This window comes from Notolepis coatsorum (assembly GCF_963971535.1).
Source record: "Notolepis coatsorum genome assembly, chromosome: 19".
NCBI classification, from domain to species: domain Eukaryota; kingdom Metazoa; phylum Chordata; class Actinopteri; order Aulopiformes; family Paralepididae; genus Notolepis; species Notolepis coatsorum.
The window spans coordinates 17846440-17864651 of record NC_140183.1 but is presented as its reverse complement, the minus strand read 5'-3'; the positions used below and the strand labels follow the sequence as shown (position 1 = coordinate 17864651).

The 18212-nt window shown below is 46.3% G+C and overlaps 1 protein-coding gene across 1 annotated transcript in view; it reads left to right on the top strand.

Annotated features, from left to right (window-relative positions):
- The window catches only part of hjv (hemojuvelin BMP co-receptor), a gene marked incomplete at its 3' end in the record, with an annotated part of 32981 nt that extends 17791 nt beyond the window's left edge, over positions 1-15190 (top strand). The window contains exons 2-5 of the mRNA XM_084336558.1: positions 6063-6190; positions 9921-10062; positions 10323-10885; positions 14534-15190. Coding sequence (XP_084192684.1) covers positions 9984-10062; positions 10323-10885; positions 14534-15190 — 1299 coding nt within the window. The 5' untranslated portion in view covers positions 6063-6190; positions 9921-9983. The remainder of the gene's footprint in view (positions 1-6062; positions 6191-9920; positions 10063-10322; positions 10886-14533) is intronic.
- Between the last annotated feature and the right edge of the window lie 3022 nt (positions 15191-18212).

Below are 18212 nucleotides of genomic sequence, written 5' to 3'. Positions count from 1 at the left end.
ACAGACTACAATGTGAGTAACATAGCAACAGACAACACTGTGTGTAACATAGCAACAGACTACACTATTAGTAACATAGCAACAGACAACACTGTGAGTAACATAGCAACAGACTACAATGTGAGTAACATAGCAACAGACAACACTGTGTGTAACATAGCAACAGACTACACTATTAGTAACATAGCAACAGACAACACTGTGTGTAACATAGCAACAGACTACACTGTGTGTAACATAGCAACAGACTACACTGTGAGTAACATAGCAACAGACTACACTGAGTAACATAGCAACAGACAACACCGTGAGTAACATAGCAACAGACAACACTGAGTAACATAGCAACAGACTACACTGTGAGTAACATAGCAACAGACAACACTGAGTAACATAGCAACAGACAACACTGAGTAACATAGCAACAGACTACACTGTTAGTAACATAGCAACAGACTACACTGTGAGTAACATAGCAACAGACTACACTGTTAGTAACATAGCAACAGACTACACTGTGAGTAACATAGCAACAGACTACACTGTGAGTAACATAGCAACAGACTACACTGTTAGTAACATAGCAACAGACTACACTGTGAGTAACATAGCAACAGACTACACTGTTAGTAACATAGCAACAGACTACACTGTGAGTAACATAGCAACAGACTACACTGTGAGTAACATAGCAACAGACTACACTGTTAGTAACATAGCAACAGACTGTACTACATTGTGTAACATAGCAACAGCCTACACTGTGTAACATAGCAACATACTACTGTGTAACATAGCAACAGACAACACTGTGTAACATAGCAACAGACTACACTGTGTAATATAGCAACAGACTACACTGTGTGTAATATAACAACATACTATACTACATTGTGTAACATAGCAACTGGAGTGTTCTAAATTGAAAAATCAAAACTACATGATAGTAAGTATTATTGTGATGATGATAGTAACTATAGATGTGATTATAGTAACTATAGATGTGATTATAGTAACTATTGGTGTGATTATAGTAACTATTGGTGTGATTATAGTAACTATAGATGTGATTATAGTAACTATTGATGTGATTATAGTAACTATAGATGTGATGATAGTAACTATTGATGTGATTATAGTAACTATAGATGTGATGATAGTAACTATTCAAATAGCAAATTATTTAAATTTGAATTAACTGTTTGATTAAAGGTACAATCTGTATTCCAATTTGAATGGGTTGTCACACCATTGAAAGGATTGGAGAGATGTCTTCTCAGATGAATGGCGTAAGCACCTGGTACAAGGACAGACTGCTTGTGCCCAGTTTGTAATGCATTGTGTTGCTTTATGGGTTGTGAAAGTAAAAAAAACATATATATATATATTGTGTAAGTTAAACTGGCGGCAAAGTATCCCAACAGTAACTAATAGTAATAGGGTTACATGACTGAATATTATTCCTCTGGATTATATTTACATTTTTCATGTCAAACCGTTATTTAAACTCGTAAGTCAACTGAGATTTCCCTCATTTACAGTCACGTCGAGTGTACATACAGAAATAAGCGAAGCAAAAAGGCATATAAAATCACACGGCATATAAAATCACAACAATAAGACAACAACTCTGCAACAGAGGGGAGAATCTCAAGCTTTAATATCACTGACTCTCATTTCAAGATACCATTTCAAGATAGTAATCTGTAACCTGTAACGGATTATATTTTGAACGTAACTTCCCCAACCCCTGATACCGATGGCCAACTGTTAGCCCCCCCCACCCCTGCCCCCCACACACACACCCTCCAAACCCCCCCCACACACACACCCTCCACCACCCAACCCCCCCCCCCCACACACACACACGCCCTCCAAACCCCCCACACACACACGCACCCTCCACCCCCCCCCCCCCCCCCCCCCCACACACCCCCTCCACCCCCACCTGCCCTTCCTCTCCCGCAGGCCCAGACGAGCCCTTCAGCGCTGGCTATTTCTGACCGGGAGGGGGACATACATACCATGGATGGGGTAGTAACTAGGGGTGCAACTGGGTGGTATATTTAGCCTGTTCTATTCCTGCCCCCCCCCCCATTGCTCCTGTAGCTGCCACGACACACACACACACACACACACACACACACACACACACACACACACATGCACACACACACACACATACACATGCACACACACAGCCCCTCCCATCTGCCCTAATACACTGTCTGTACAGGTCTGTAGAAACTGGAAGAAAGGTCAGTGGTCAGCGGAGACACAGGGGACCACACACACTGTGCCCCCCCCCCACACACACACTGCCCCCCCCCACACACACACACACTGTGCCCCCCCACATACACACTGTCCCCCCCCCACACACACACACACTGTCCCCCCCACACACACTGCCCCCCCCCCCCTCCCTCCCCACACACACACACACACACACACACACACACACACACACACACACACACACACACACACACACACACACACACACACACACACACACACACACACACACACACACACACACACACACACACACGACACTGTCCCCACCCACACACACTGCCCCCCCCACACACACACAGACACTGCCCCCCCCACACTGTCCCCCCCCCACACACACTGCCCCCCCCACACACACACTGTCCCCCCCGACACACACACACTGCCCCCCCCACACACGCACTGTCCCCCCCACACACGCACTGTCCCCCCCACACACACACACTGTCCCCCCCACACACACACACATGCACTGCCCCCCCCCCACACACACTGTCCCCCTCCACACACACACACACACACACACCCACACACACACACACACACACACACACACAGACAGACACTGCCCCCCCCCCCCCCCCCCACACACACAAACACACTGTCCTGCTCCATGTCCCCTTGGACCAATAATAACTTAAAGGCCCAATCTGTAATCCAAACAGACAACTGGGTAGGCCCCCATCAGCCATACAAATGAAGAAATAAAAGGAAATAGAATAGAATAGGAATGGAGACGTGTTTCTATTCTCTGAGCGCTGACACAGACTACAATGAGACTTGATTTGATTTGATTTGATTTTATTGATGGATTAAAAACACACAACAAGGATCCAAAGGATAACATGAGAAAGAGTAAAACCCTTATTTCCGTCATGGTCCCAGGGCTGTTAGGCCACAACAAAAAAACACGTCAATAACACAACACTCATACATTTAAAACATTATAAGACTAACCTAACGCTAAAATTGTATACCCCACAATAACTAAAAACTGACAATAACACAAAACTCATACATTTAAAACATTAAAAGACTAACCTATTGCTAAAATTGTATACCCCACAATAACTAAAAACTGATTGGAAGCCCATTCAAACTATAGGGGGCTATTCTTCTATTCTGTCCATGAGCCACTTCCTGACGCTTCTCTTGAAGCTGTGGAGGCTCAAGCTCTGCTTGATGGGGAGAGGCAGCTTGTTCCAATCCTGGGCTCCAGAGAAAGTAAGGGAGCATTGGCCCAGTTTCGATCGGAAAGAAGCAGGCTTCAGGTTTGCTATGCTTGCTCTAGTTCTGTGGTTGTGGGATTCGTTGACCGGGGTGAAGTAGTTTTGGAGGTATCTAGGGGACCTTTGGTTTATAATATTGTGCACTATGTTCAGTCTGAGCTGGGTAACTCTGGCCTCTATAGGAAGCCAGTTTAGCTCCTGGAAGTGACTCCTCCCTATGTGGGTGCGAGGGCCAAGACCCATTACCACCCTTACCAGCTTATTTTGGGAAACCTGAAGCTTCTTTTTTATGTTCACTGACAGGCCCTCGAACCACGATACGCTACCATAGTCAAAGTGGCAGAGTACTAGGCTATTTGCTAATAGCCTGAGGCTATCTCTGCCAAGGAGGTTGGCTTTCCTAGCTAGGTACCTGGTGCGGGCGTTGACTTTGCCCAGTACTTGGGAGGCCATAGCCTCCCCATCTAGGCTCCCGTCTATCATACAGCCTAGATACTTCGCTTTTTTTTGCTGTTTTAGGGTTACAGCTCCTAGCTGGATATTAAACTCCCGTGCTTTCCTGAGCTTGGGCTTGGAGGCTAATAGTACTGCCTCTGTTTTACCTAGGTGAAGAGAAAGCCTGTTGTCCGAAAGCCACCTGCTGACCCCTGCAAGTTCTTCACCTAGCATCTGTTCTAGTGTGTTCTGATCCTTGTGTGAGACTAGCAGGGCTGAGTCGTCTGCAAATAAAAACAAGTTACATGAGCATGCTGCTGACATGTCATTTATGTACAGTAAAAAAAGGAGAGGTCCTAGCACGCTTCCTTGTGGGACCCCACATACAATGGGCTTGGCCTCTGACATAGTGCCACTGACCTCGACCCGCTGCACCCTATCAGCAAGGTAGGAAGAGAACCATCTGACCACTGTCTCAGACATACCCAAGGCCTTAAGCTTGGAGAGCAGTATGTCATGGTTCACTGTGTCGAAAGCCTTCTGTAGGTCTAGAAGAACTAGCCCACACAGCTTACCTGAATCTATCTCCCTCCTGATACTGTCTGTAAGATAAAGAAGACATGTTTCAGTAGAGTAAGACTTCCTAAAGCCGGATTGGAGGTCGTACAGGAGGTCATGGCTGCTTGCATATTCCTGGACTTGTTCATGGACTATCTTCTCTAGGACTTTAAGGACTTCTCTAGGACTCTAAGACGTGTTTCTATTCTCTGAGCGCTGACACAGAGTACAATGAGACGTGTTTCTATTCTCCGAGCGCTGACACAGACTACAATGAGACGTGTTTCTATTCTCTGAGCGCTGACACAGACTACAATGAGACGTGTTTCTATTCTCTGAGCGCTGACACAGACTACAATGAGACGTGTTTCTATTCTCTGAGCGCTGACACAGACTACAATGAGACGTGTTTCTATTCTCTGAGCGCTGACACAGACTACAATGAGACGTGTTTCTATTCTCTGAGCGCTGACACAGACTACAATGAGACGTGTTTCTATTCTCTGAGCGCTGACACAGACTACAATGAGACGTGTTTCTATTCTCTGAGCGCTGACACAGACTACAATGAGACGTGTTTCTATTCTCTGAGCGCTGACACAGACTACAATGAGACGTGTTTCTATTCTCTGAGCGCTGACACAGACTACAATGAGACGTGTTTCTATTCTCTGAGCGCTGACACAGACTACAATGAGACGTGTTTCTATTCCCTATAGATATCCAGGTTTATAGATAATAATAATAATAATAATAATAATAATAATAATAATAAGTATATGTATATGTATATATATTATACATATACATATACATATACATATTATTATTATTATTATTATTAAAAAGATTAATATATATATATTATACATATACACATATTGTACATATTATTTATTTATTTATTTATTTATTTAAGAGGATTGCCTTTAGACTGGTATGTAATAGGGTAAACACAGGTTTAATTAATGACATCCCGTTCCCACATTTAGATCTCACTGGGATGTCTGTGGCACACCCACGTCACGCCTAGGGCCTATTGCCCCACTAGAGGTTGAAGGGGGTACTGTAGCTTGATATCTTTAAGATTGTAACCCTTTCACTACCGCACTACCAAACGGTTAACCCTTTCACTGCGACAATACACAGAAGGTTAACCCTTTCACTGCCACACAACAGCCGGTTTCACCCTTTCACTAACCGGTCGGTAGTGTGATAGTAAAGGGTTAACCTTCTGTAGTGTGGCAGTGAAAGGGTTAAAGCACACGTGGCTGTCAAGACGTATACCTGAAGAGCCCGGTCTCTCCTCACAACGGCCCCTGGGGGGCCTCTAGCCTCTGTCTCATTCTGCAGGTGTGCCATGGAGCTTTGGAAGTCCTCTGGTTCTACCGTGGCCCTCCCTGTAGCAGCAGCCCCAGGCAGCGATGAGGTTGTAGAGGACTCGTCTCGTTGTCTGTACCGCGTCGTCGTCGTGTACCTCCGCCCTCTCTGTCATGTGTTTCGCCCCGACGTTCCGCCGATCCTACATCTTTTCATTCACAGGCTCTACGGGACACGTGAGCGGGCGTCGTCAAGGTGACACCGGCGTAGCGGCGAGGATGGATGGGTTCCGAGGGTGAGGGCGGGGTCACTCTGCTGCGCCCTACAGCCTCGCTTTAGGATCACAGGAGGTGAGGGGGCGAGTGGACCAGCTGTGAAGGCATTGCTCATTGTCTGACTTCAATTTCAATCTCAATGTGTTTATTTAAAAATAGGGACAATGCACATTACTGAACATTTATATGTAAACATGCCAGATTGTAGCTATAAGCTCATTTCCACCTGTAGTCCCTTTGCAAAACATGCAAAGAACATGCAATACAAAGACAATGAACAATAAACAATGTACACAATCATGCAGTACAAAGACCACATGCTGGACAAAATAAACAACAAAAACATAAACAAATGTACATAACCTTATATATATATTTTTTTGTATCTACTTTTTCTCCCCATTTTTCAATTTTTCTCCAGTCCCCAATTTCACATTGTCCAATTCTACCCTCCCCTGTCTCGAGCGCTGTTAGGCCATGCCTCCCACTGGTCGGCTGCAATGTGGACGAAGCCTTGCATCACGTGTCCCCTCCGGTACTCGAGGAGGCAGCTATCGCATCTTTTCACCTGCACAGCGTGATCTCTCAGCGCCGGGGGTCTGCGTGGGAGGGACACACCGCCCTCGTCGCTTCCTGATTCTACTGCGCAGGCGCACCAACCGACCTGTAGGAGTCGCTGTCCACCACGTCCGATCCCCACCCACCAGCTTCCCACCCCCTAATACTGCCAATTGTGTTAGTATGAACGACCAGCCAAGCTGGTAGCAACGCCGAGAGCTGGGCTCGAACCCAGCATATCCTGCGTTGGTGGCGAGCGCCTTGCCCACTGCGCCACCTAGCCGCTTGTACATAACCTTATTACAACAAAACTCTGACATGACAATACACAGGACGAATTGACACACAAACAATTAACACTGTATGGTGACTGCTCTTAACATGTGTATGTTATGTACAGTAGGGAATATTGCGTGTATGTATGTATGTATTAGGGATGAGTTAGAATTTTCTAATTTTCTAATAGTCGTGCCAGTCTCCACATTCGATTTTCATGTCAGAGTCGAAAAATATATATATAATATATATTTTTAAGTGAAGCAAACCATTTAATAAATGTTTATATTTAGAGGCAGCCTCATTTTCATAGCCTAATTGATCTAAAAGATTCACATGCTACTGTTTCTGTTTGTTTATTAAAACCGGTTGATAGGCCAATGCAATGCTGTTATTATAGGCTACGATGGTGAATGTTGTCATTCTGATTTATTGTCGGTCAGTTGAGCCGATCAATGTTCTGAAGGATTATCTGACGTGCCTATTTATGTGCAATACCCTTTGATTTTAATGATCCATTCTATTAAAAAGAACTGAATTGAACTGAACATTTTAACTGTTCTTAAGAACAGTAGACTATTCGAAAATGATTTTGGTCAGTCATGCACATCCCTGGTGTGTGTGTGTGTGTGTGTGTGTGTGTGTGTGTGTGTGTGTGTGTGTGTGTGTGTGTGTGTGTGTGTGTGTGTGTGTGTGTGTGTGTGCTCATAAATCAAAGTTCTAAACCAGTGCTTCTCAAACAGAGGGACGCCTGCGAGCCCCAACATTATGGCCATCTTCTCCAGAGTCAACCAGCTTGCCCAGCTGTTGGGCCAAAAACACTTCTCCCGGAGTTTTAAGCTAGGCTAGTGGTCCGTATCCTCTTCCATCATTTGTGCTAAGCTAGGCTAGCTTGCAGCCGGATATCTTTCTACTGAACACACAGAGAGGACATTGGTATCTATCTTCTTGTCTGACTCTGGAGAAGACGGTGAGCGCATCTCCCACAATGTCGGCGCGTTCCTTTAACTCATTATGCGAGAAAAGTCAGGTTAACTCGCCAACCGTTCAGCGCCAATCACAAGAAAACTCGGATTTTAATTAGCTCTTATTAGCTATATCCATTCATTTTTCATCCATCCAGCCTGATGTTATCATTGGGAATGGGTCTGAGCTCGCAAAAGGGCAAATACCGCCACCTACGCCTTCCAGCCGGTATTACACTCCATTAGAAATTATGTAGTTTCTTTTCTGGGCCGATCTGAGATATATGCACAAGGAGACATAATAATGATAATCTAGCGTTGATTTCAGGAAGATTCGATAATCAGACGAAAAATGACAACGTGATAACTGGATTCCACTAAAACGCTATTATCACGTCTTTTCCTGGGATTACTAAGGCAGCGGTTACACCTTTCGTATCATCTTCGTATTGTTTTCATATGCGTATCGCCGCGACGTCGTGCGCCTCGAGTCACACTTTCGTTTTTTTTTCGTTTTGTCACCCGAGCACACTGATGTAGTACACTGCCAAAGCAGTAGGTGGCAGTAGGTGGCAAACATGAAGGCAATTTCAACCAATCAGAACGAATGTGCCAATACACTTCCTGGAAGCTCCAGCAAAGAAAATGTCAATAAGGCAGGCGCCTATGCCGCGCCACCATCTTGCCTATTTACTCAATGCAGCAATTCTTTTTCAGCAAAGCCTAATAAAAGTGCAATAAACAAAACGGATACATTCACTGTGTGTTCTGCCTGTCATTTGTTGATGAAACAAAACTAACATCAACACAAGTGACCACCAAGAGCGGATAGTTTAGTCTAAAAAACGATCGGTAGCATTGTTAGCTGCATGCTAACGTCAATGGAGTATGCCATTATAACAATATAGCATTGTGGCTAGAAGCTAACGTTAGCTCATGCTACTTAGCCAGCACCAAAACTGATGATATCGCGAGCTATCAGTAGTTAGATAACATTAGAGACAACGCTGTGTGTATTAAACAAAGGTGAATAGATGACTGGGCCATTTTGTTTAATGTTTGTTAAGTTGAAAGAGGAGCTCTGAGCTAACAGGGTCTGAATCCTGATAGCTCACGTTAGCCAGCTGCTCATGCAATCGGTAATGCTAGCAGAATGAATGGATGTAAACTTTATTTAACATATTGCATATGGGTACAATACAATACGGCTCAATACAAACAATTGTTAAGGGAATGCAGACTGTTGTAGCTTGGACTGGGGTCCTTATAACAATAACTTGACAACACATGGTAGCTGAAGCTATTTGGGACACGGAGCAGCTATGTCCCAAACACACACACTGTTGTCACCGGAAGGGCACGCGATGGTATCTACTGCGCATGGGCGTTTTCGCAACAACGGCTAGCGTGCTGACTACACGCTGTTGTCGATTCGTTTTTTTTGCGTATCTCCAAACGCAAACACAATTTTGCGTTTCAGCCGTATCCACAAAAAAACGCCAAAAAACGCATTTCTGTGTAATAGGGACATCAAACGTCGTCAAAAACGTATAAAAAAACGCCAGGAATACACTAGTCTAACCATGGCCTAAGAATCACCAAAACTATACTCATATTCAAAACGGTATAAAACGGAAATCTACGGATGAAAAAACAATCAGTTTTTTGCATGTTGACCAGAAGCAACTCACTGACAATCGACGGTGTTATTAGACCCATAGCTATAATATAAGATATATTTTAAGCACTCGCAAATTTCGCAGTCTCCCCATTGATTAAAGCCCTGGCGTTCTAGCCAGAAGGTAGACAGCGACCCCTGGTGCTGGATGAGTTAAGAGTTCCCAAAGACTCTGATGAAGTCGAAAAAAACATCTAAACATAATCAGAATATAAATCGAATATCGATGTTCTTCATGATAATTCTCACGGTGCTTATGATTGTATGACCAATCAAGAGTTTTTCCATTTTCACCTTATTAATAGATCCACCATGCGTTGCCTTGCAGAGCCGCAGGGGTTCTAGGCCGAGCGAGAGCGCCCCGGGTGCAGCCGCCGGTGGCTGGGAGGGGATGGGTGCCCTGGTCCCCAGTGCATGGAGACACAGCGTGGGAGTGGCTCTGCTGCTGGTCCACCTCTGCTCCCCTGAGGGTACAGTATACTATACAGTCAGGGGTGTAAAGTACTTGAGTAGTCAAGTCAAGAGTTTTATTTGTCACGGCATACAAGCATACAGTGAAATGCGGGGGGTCATACTTCATTACAATACTTAAGTACTGTTTTGGGGGATTTGTACTTGTACTACTCGAGTATTATTAGGTTTGTATACTTGTACTTTTACTCAATTAAAGCTAACGTTAGCAACATTACGCAATGTTAGCAAGCTAATTCTATAATCTCTCTCTCTTTAGTCTGGGCCTCCTGTCGTATCCTGAGGTGCAACTCTGATTTTGTGGCCGCAACCCTTGACCTGGGCAGCAGCAGCAGCAACAGTGAGGGTGGAGGAGGAGGAGGGCTGAACAGTGAGGGCGAAGGAGGAGGAGGGCGGGGCAGAGAGGCGCTCAACGCCGGCTACTGCGGCGCCCTCCGCTCCTTCGCCACGTGCACCAGACGCACTGCCCGCGCCTGCCGCGGCAACCTGGCCTACCACTCCGCCGTCCAGGGCATAGAGGACCTCCTCGTCCAACACGACTGTCCCAAGGCGGGCCCCACCGCCCAGCCACGCACCCCGCCCCAGGCGCCCATCTCCGGGGACGCCTGCCTCTACGAGAAGGGCTTCTTCCTGCGCGAGGGGCGGATCCCGGAGTACCTGCACTGCGGGGTGTTCGGGGACCCGCACGTGCGAACCTTTAACAACGAGTTTCAGACCTGTGCCGTGCAAGGTGCCTGGCCGCTTATAGACAATGAGTACCTGTACATTCAGGCCACAAGCACGCCTATGAGGGGAGGGGCTTATGCCACAGCTCTGACAAAGGTGAGGGACGTGATATTTATTTATTTACCATTCATTTATTCATTTTATTTGTTTAAAGGGGACCTATTTTAGTCCTGTTCAACAAATTAATACAGGTCTTTGAGGTCCCCTAAACATGACTGACGTTTTTTGCTGAAAAAGAAAACACCTGTACAGGTTTCAGTCCTGTTCTCATTCTAGCAGCCTCTATACCTCTCTGTTTCAGCCCTGTTCTCATTCTAGCAGCCTCTATACCTCTCTGTTTCAGTCCTGTTCTCATTCTAGCACCCTCTATACCTCTCTGTTTCAGTCCTGTTCTCATTCTAGCAGCCTCTTATACTGTACCTCTCTGTTTCAGTCCTGTTCTCATTCTAGCAGCCTCTATACCTCTGTTTCAGTCCTGTTCTCATTCTAGCAGCCTCTTATACTGTACCTCTCTGTTTCAGTCCTGTTCTCATTCTAGCAGCCTCTATACCTCTCTGTTTCAGTCCTGTTCTCATTCTAGCACCCTCTATACCTCTGTTTCAGTCCTGTTCTCATTCTAGCAGCCTCTATACCTCTGTTTCAGTCCTGTTCTCATTCTAGCAGCCTCTTATACTGTACCTCTCTGTTTCAGTCCTGTTCTCATTCTAGCAGCCTCTATACCTCTCTGTTTCAGTCCTGTTCTCATTCTAGCAGCCTCTATACCTCTGGTTCAGTCCTGTTCTCATTCTAGCAGCCTCTATACCTCTGTTTCAGTCCTGTTCTCATTCTAGCAGCCTCTATACCTCTGTTTCAGTCCTGTTCTCATTCTAGCAGCCTCTATACCTCTGTTTCAGTCCTGTTCTCATTCTAGCAGCCTCTATACCTCTCTGTTTCAGTCCTGTTCTCATTCTAGCAGCCTCTATACCTCTGTTTCAGTCCTGTTCTCATTCTAGCAGCCTCTATACCTCTGTTTCAGTCCTGTTCTCATTCTAGCAGCCTCTATACCTCTCTGTTTCAGTCCTGTTCTCATTCTAGCAGCCTCTATACCTCTCTGTTTCAGTCCTGTTCTCATTCTAGCAGCCTCTATACCTCTCTGTTTCAGTCCTGTTCTCATTCTAGCAGCCTCTATACCTCTCTGTTTCAGTCCTGTTCTCATTCTAGCAGCCTCTATACCTCTCTGTTTCAGTCCTGTTCTCATTCTAGCAGCCTCTATACCTCTCTGTTTCAGTCCTGTTCTCATTCTAGCAGCCTCTATACCTCTCTGTTTCAGTCCTGTTCTCATTCTAGCAGCCTCTATACCCCTCTGTTTCAGTCCTGTTCTCATTCTAGCAGCCTCTATACCTCTCTGTTTCAGTCCTGTTCTCATTCTAGCAGCCTCTATACCTCTCTGTTTCAGTCCTGTTCTCATTCTAGCAGCCTCTATACCTCTGTTTCAGTCCTGTTCTCATTCTAGCAGCCTCTATACCTCTCTGTTTCAGTCCTGTTCTCATTCTAGCACCCTCTATACCTCTGTTTCAGTCCTGTTCTCATTCTAGCAGCCTCTATACCTCTCTGTTTCAGTCCTGTTCTCATTCTAGCAGCCTCTATACCTCTCTGTTTCAGTCCTGTTCTCATTCTAGCAGCCTCTATACCTCTCTGTTTCAGTCCTGTTCTCATTCTAGCAGCCTCTATACCTCTCTGTTTCAGTCCTGTTCTCATTCTAGCAGCCTCTATACCTCTCTGTTTCAGTCCTGTTCTCATTCTAGCAGCCTCTATACCTCTCTGTTTCAGTCCTGTTCTCATTCTAGCAGCCTCTATACCTCTCTGTTTCAGTCCTGTTCTCATTCTAGCAGCCTCTATACCTCTCTGTTTCAGTCCTGTTCTCATTCTAGCAGCCTCTATACCTCTCTGTTTCAGTCCTGTTCTCATTCTAGCAGCCTCTATACCCCTCTGTTTCAGTCCTGTTCTCATTCTAGCAGCCTCTATACCTCTCTGTTTCAGTCCTGTTCTCATTCTAGCAGCCTCTATACCTCTGTTTCAGTCCTGTTCTCATTCTAGCAGCCTCTATACCTCTCTGTTTCAGTCCTGTTCTCATTCTAGCACCCTCTATACCTCTGTTTCAGTCCTGTTCTCATTCTAGCAGCCTCTATACCTCTCTGTTTCAGTCCTGTTCTCATTCTAGCAGCCTCTATACCTCTCTGTTTCAGTCCTGTTCTCATTCTAGCAGCCTCTATACCTCTCTGTTTCAGTCCTGTTCTCATTCTAGCAGCCTCTATACCTCTCTGTTTCAGTCCTGTTCTCATTCTAGCAGCCTATATACCTCTCTGTTTCAGTCCTGTTCTCATTCTAGCAGCCTCTGTACCTCTCTGTTTCAGTCCTGTTCTCATTCTAGCAGCCTCTATACCTCTCTGTTTCAGTCCTGTTCTCATTCTAGCAGCCTCTATACCTCTCTGTTTCAGTCCTGTTCTCATTCTAGCAGCCTCTATACCTCTGTTTCAGTCCTGTTCTCATTCTAGCAGCCTCTATACCTCTCTGTTTCAGTCCTGTTCTCATTCTAGCAGCCTCTATACCTCTGTTTCAGTCCTGTTCTCATTCTAGCAGCCTCTATACCTCTGTTTCAGTCCTGTTCTCATTCTAGCAGCCTCTAAACCTCTCTGTTTCAGTCCTGTTCTCATTCTAGCAGCCTCTATACCTCTCTGTTTCAGTCCTGTTCTCATTCTAGCAGCCTCTATACCTCTCTGTTTCAGTCCTGTTCTCATTCTAGCAGCCTCTATACCTCTCTGTTTCAGTCCTGTTCTCATTCTAGCAGCCTCTATACCTCTCTGTTTCAGTCCTGTTCTCATTCTAGCAGCCTCTATACCTCTCTGTTTCAGTCCTGTTCTCATTCTAGCACCCTCTATACCTCTGTTTCAGTCCTGTTCTCATTCTAGCAGCCTCTATACCTCTGTTTCAGTCCTGTTCTCATTCTAGCAGCCTATATACCTCTGTTTCAGTCCTGTTCTCATTCTAGCAGCCTCTATACCTCTCTGTTTCAGTCCTGTTCTCATTCTAGCAGCCTCTAAACCTCTCTGTTTCAGTCCTGTTCTCATTCTAGCAGCCTCTAAACCTCTCTGTTTCAGTCCTGTTCTCATTCTAGCAGCCTCTATACCTCTCTGTTTCAGTCCTGTTCTCATTCTAGCAGCCTCTATACCTCTCTGTTTCAGTCCTGTTCTCATTCTAGCAGCCTCTATACCTCTCTGTTTCAGTCCTGTTCTCATTCTAGCAGCCTCTATACCTCTCTGTTTCAGTCCTGTTCTCATTCTAGCAGCCTCTATACCTCTCTGTTTCAGTCCTGTTCTCATTCTAGCAGCCTCTATACCTCTGTTTCAGTCCTGTTCTCATTCTAGCAGCCTCTATACCTCTGTTTCAGTCCTGTTCTCATTCTAGCAGCCTCTATACCTCTCTGTTTCAGTCCTGTTCTCATTCTAGCAGCCTCTATACCTCTCTGTTTCAGTCCTGTTCTCATTCTAGCAGCCTCTATACCTCTCTGTTTCAGTCCTGTTCTCAATTTCCAGTAGAAAGCGATCCAGATGCAAGCTAGCCTAGCTTAGAACAAATTGATTGAAGTGGATACGGACCAGCCCAGCTGTTGGCCAAAAAACATCTCCCCCGGAGTTTCAAGCTAGGCTAGTGGTCCGTATCCGCTCCCGTTCATTTGTCTTCATCGGTCTCCTTCTTCTCCACCAGATCACCATCATCTTCAAGAGCTGGCGCCAGTGTGTCGAGCAGCAGATCTACCAGGCGGAGCTCGACAACGTCCCCGCCGCCTTCGCGGACGGCTCGGTGTCCAGTGGCGAGCGGCGCGGCCACCACAGCCTGACCGTGCGTGCGCCGCCGGGCAGCCCCGGGGGGCGCCACGCCGAGATCCGCGCCGCTCACATCGGCACCGTGCTGGTGGTGCGGCAGAGCGGGCGCTCCCTGGGCCTGTCCGTGCGCTCGCCCCGCGCCGTCGTGGAGGCCTTCGCCCCCGAGCAGGACCTGCAGCTGTGCGTCTGGGGCTGCCCGGCGTCACAGCGGCTCGAGGTGCTCCCCCCGCCCCGCTCCTCCTCCTCCTCCTCCTCCTCCACCTTCTCCAGCTCCCGTCCGTCCGCGAGCGCTCAGGCCCACTGCGCCGCCCTCCTGCCCACCAGGGATGTCTACTATCAGGCGTGTGTGTTCGACCTGCTGGCTACGGGGGACCTCAACTCCAGCATGGCCGCCGTGGCTGCTCTGGAGGACGCCCGCGAGATGATCACTGACTCTGGAGAGGTGCACCTGCTCCTGGTGGCCGCAGCGCATCGGCCCGCCCCCCGTCTGCCTTCCATGCTGCTGGTGGCCCTACTTGTCGCTCGGTGGAGGGCGTGAACCGGCACATGGGCCCGCCCCCCGTCTGTCTGCTGGTGGCCCCTCGTGTCGCTCGGTGGAGGGAGTGAACCGGCACATGGGCCCGCCCCCCCGTCTGTCTGCTGGTGGCCCCTCGTGTCGCTCGGTGGAGGACGTGAACCGGCACATGGGCCCGCCCCCCGTCTTTCTGCTGGTGGCCCCTCGTGTCGCTCGGTGGAGGGAGTGAACCGGCACATGGGCCCGCCCCCCCGTCTGTCTGCTGGTGGCCCTACTTGTCGCTCGGTGGAGGGAGTGAACCGGCACATGGGCCCGCCCCCCCGTCTGTCTGCTGGTGGCCCCTCGTGACGCTCGGTGGAGGACATGAACTGCGCAGGGAGAGTTGACTGGACCCACCCTGCTGTTGTGCCAGCGAACAGCTCTCCTGGAGCAGTTGAGGGTTCGGTGTCTTGCTCAAGGGCAGCTCAAAGGCAGCTGGTTGGGGACAGTGTTTCTTCTATTCTCTTCCCTACAACCATATTTTTATTTAATAGGATGAACATTGAGATGTACCGTCTAATTTTCCCAGCCAAAGGCGGGGACTCGACCCCCTGCCAGATCGGCCAATCAGCTTTCTGATCTGACAATGCAGGAGAATTCTGAGAAGCAAGACACAGACATTTTAGGGGCCCAAGCAAATAAAAGAAAATCCCTCATTAAAGAATTATTATTTATATTTTCGAGAAGGCTTTTTTTCTTCTTCTTTTGTCGTGGATATTCCACCCTGGCTATTAGGCTTGATTTACACCAAAACTACCAACAGAGGCAAAGCGGTGAGATCAGATTATTTATTGCCTACTATTGATGGTAGATTACAATCGGCATCATGGTTTAAATTGGATTATATCATGGTATTATTGGAGTGGACAAAAGTGGTGATACATAACTTAACATTTTTATAAAAAGCATTACTTTTAAATGATTCATACAATGGCTGGTACCATGGTAACACTGAAACCACCGTCACCATAGAAACACTGAAACCACTTCTTTGTGAAGGTATCGAGGGGGAATGTTATTCAATCATGTCCACTTGTAGATTTGTCCTGCCGGTCCAGGGGATCGACCTGGCGAACCTCAGCTTCACACAAACCCACTTCTTCAGCCTTTAGGCCACTGTTCCTCAAAGATACATGACCAGATGTGTTAGATGACATCATTGGTTCTCAAGGTGGAACCCGGCGACCCCAGAGTTCTTCAGAATTCGTTTTGTCGTTTTGTTCAACATCACTAATATTTCCTAGAACTTGGAACAATGAAAGAATGTATATAAAAATTATTATTCTGATTCACTCTCTCCTGTTAACTCCACACCTATACAGACACCTATGGAATTATCAATCCAACAACGAATATCTTATCTGATGGGCGTCCCTGGGACAAGATTTGTATCCGTTTTCATGCTATTCGAACTGTGTAATGAATACAAAGTGGGAAAACTGTTGCAGGGTAAATACTAATCTTCATAATAATCATTAGCATTCAAAAGGTTTTAGAAAAAGATTTTTAAAAATTGCCATAACAATCAACCAGACATGCTAGTCGCCCTCCACACCATGGCATCAGTCTTTTTAACTGTGTTTTAGTGTGGTGATAATAATGTAATAAAGACCCCATTCACAAGCCACACGGGACGTTGCATGGGAGCCCGGAGTCTCAGGGAGCTCAGTCTGAGGAGAAAACCCCAGAGGTTTGTTTCATTTAAAGGAGTGCTTCCCAATCCTCTCCTCGAAGCACCCCAGCCGTTCCATGTATTTGTTAAATTCCACCACCAGCACACCTGAACTTAACAAGCCCTTTATTAGTTGAATCAGGTGTGCTGGTGGTGGAAATTTAACAAATACATGGAACGGCTGGGGTGCCTCGAGGAGAGGATTGGGAACCACTCAAAAATTAACACAGTCAATAACAAAAACAACTGATTTACTGAGTTACTGAATGACTGAGTGATATTGGTGTCATAGAAATGCTGCTTCACATGTAGAGAATCAGACAGCACTACTTCACATGTAGAGAGAAGCAGACAGCACTGTTTCACATGTAGAGAATCAGACAGCACTACTTCACATGTAGAGAGAATCAGACAGCACTACTTCACATGTAGAGAGAATCAGACAGCACTACTTCACATGTAGAGAGAATCAGACAGCACTGTTTCACATGGAGAGAGAATCAGACAGCACTGCTTCACATGTAGAGAGAATCAGACAGCACTGTTTCACATGTAGAGAGAATCAGACAGCACTGCTTCACATGTAGAGAGAATCAGACAGCACTACTTCACATGTAGAGAGAATCAGACAGCACTGTTTCACATGTAGAGAGAATCAGACAGCACTGCTTCACATGTAGAGAGAATCAGACAGCACTGTTTCACATGTAGAGAGAATCAGACAGCACTGCTTCACATGTAGAGAGAATCAGACAGCACTACTTCACATGTAGAGAATCAGACAGCACTACTTCACATGTAGAGAATCAGACAGCACTGTTTCACATGTAGAGAATCAGACAGCACTGCTTCACATGTAGAGAATCAGATAGCACTACTTCACATGTAGAGAATCAGACAGCACTACTTCACATGTATAGAAGCAGACAGCACTGTTTCACATGTAGAGAATCAGACAGCACTACTTCACATGTAGATAATCAGACAGCACTACTTCACATGTAGAGAATCAGACAGCACTACTTCACATGTAGAGAATCAGACAGCACTGCTTCACATGTAGAGAATCAGACAGCACTGTTTCACATGTATAGAAGCAGACAGCACTGTTTCACATGTAGAGAATCAGACAGCACTGCTTCACATGTAGAGAATCAGACAGCACTGCTTCACATGTAGAGAATCAGACAGCACTGTTTCACATGGAGAATCAGACAGCACTGTTTCACATGTATAGAAGCAGACAGCACTGTTTCACATGTAGAGAATCAGACAGCACTGCTTCACATGTAGAGAATCAGACAGCACTGCTTCACATGTAGAGAATCAGACAGC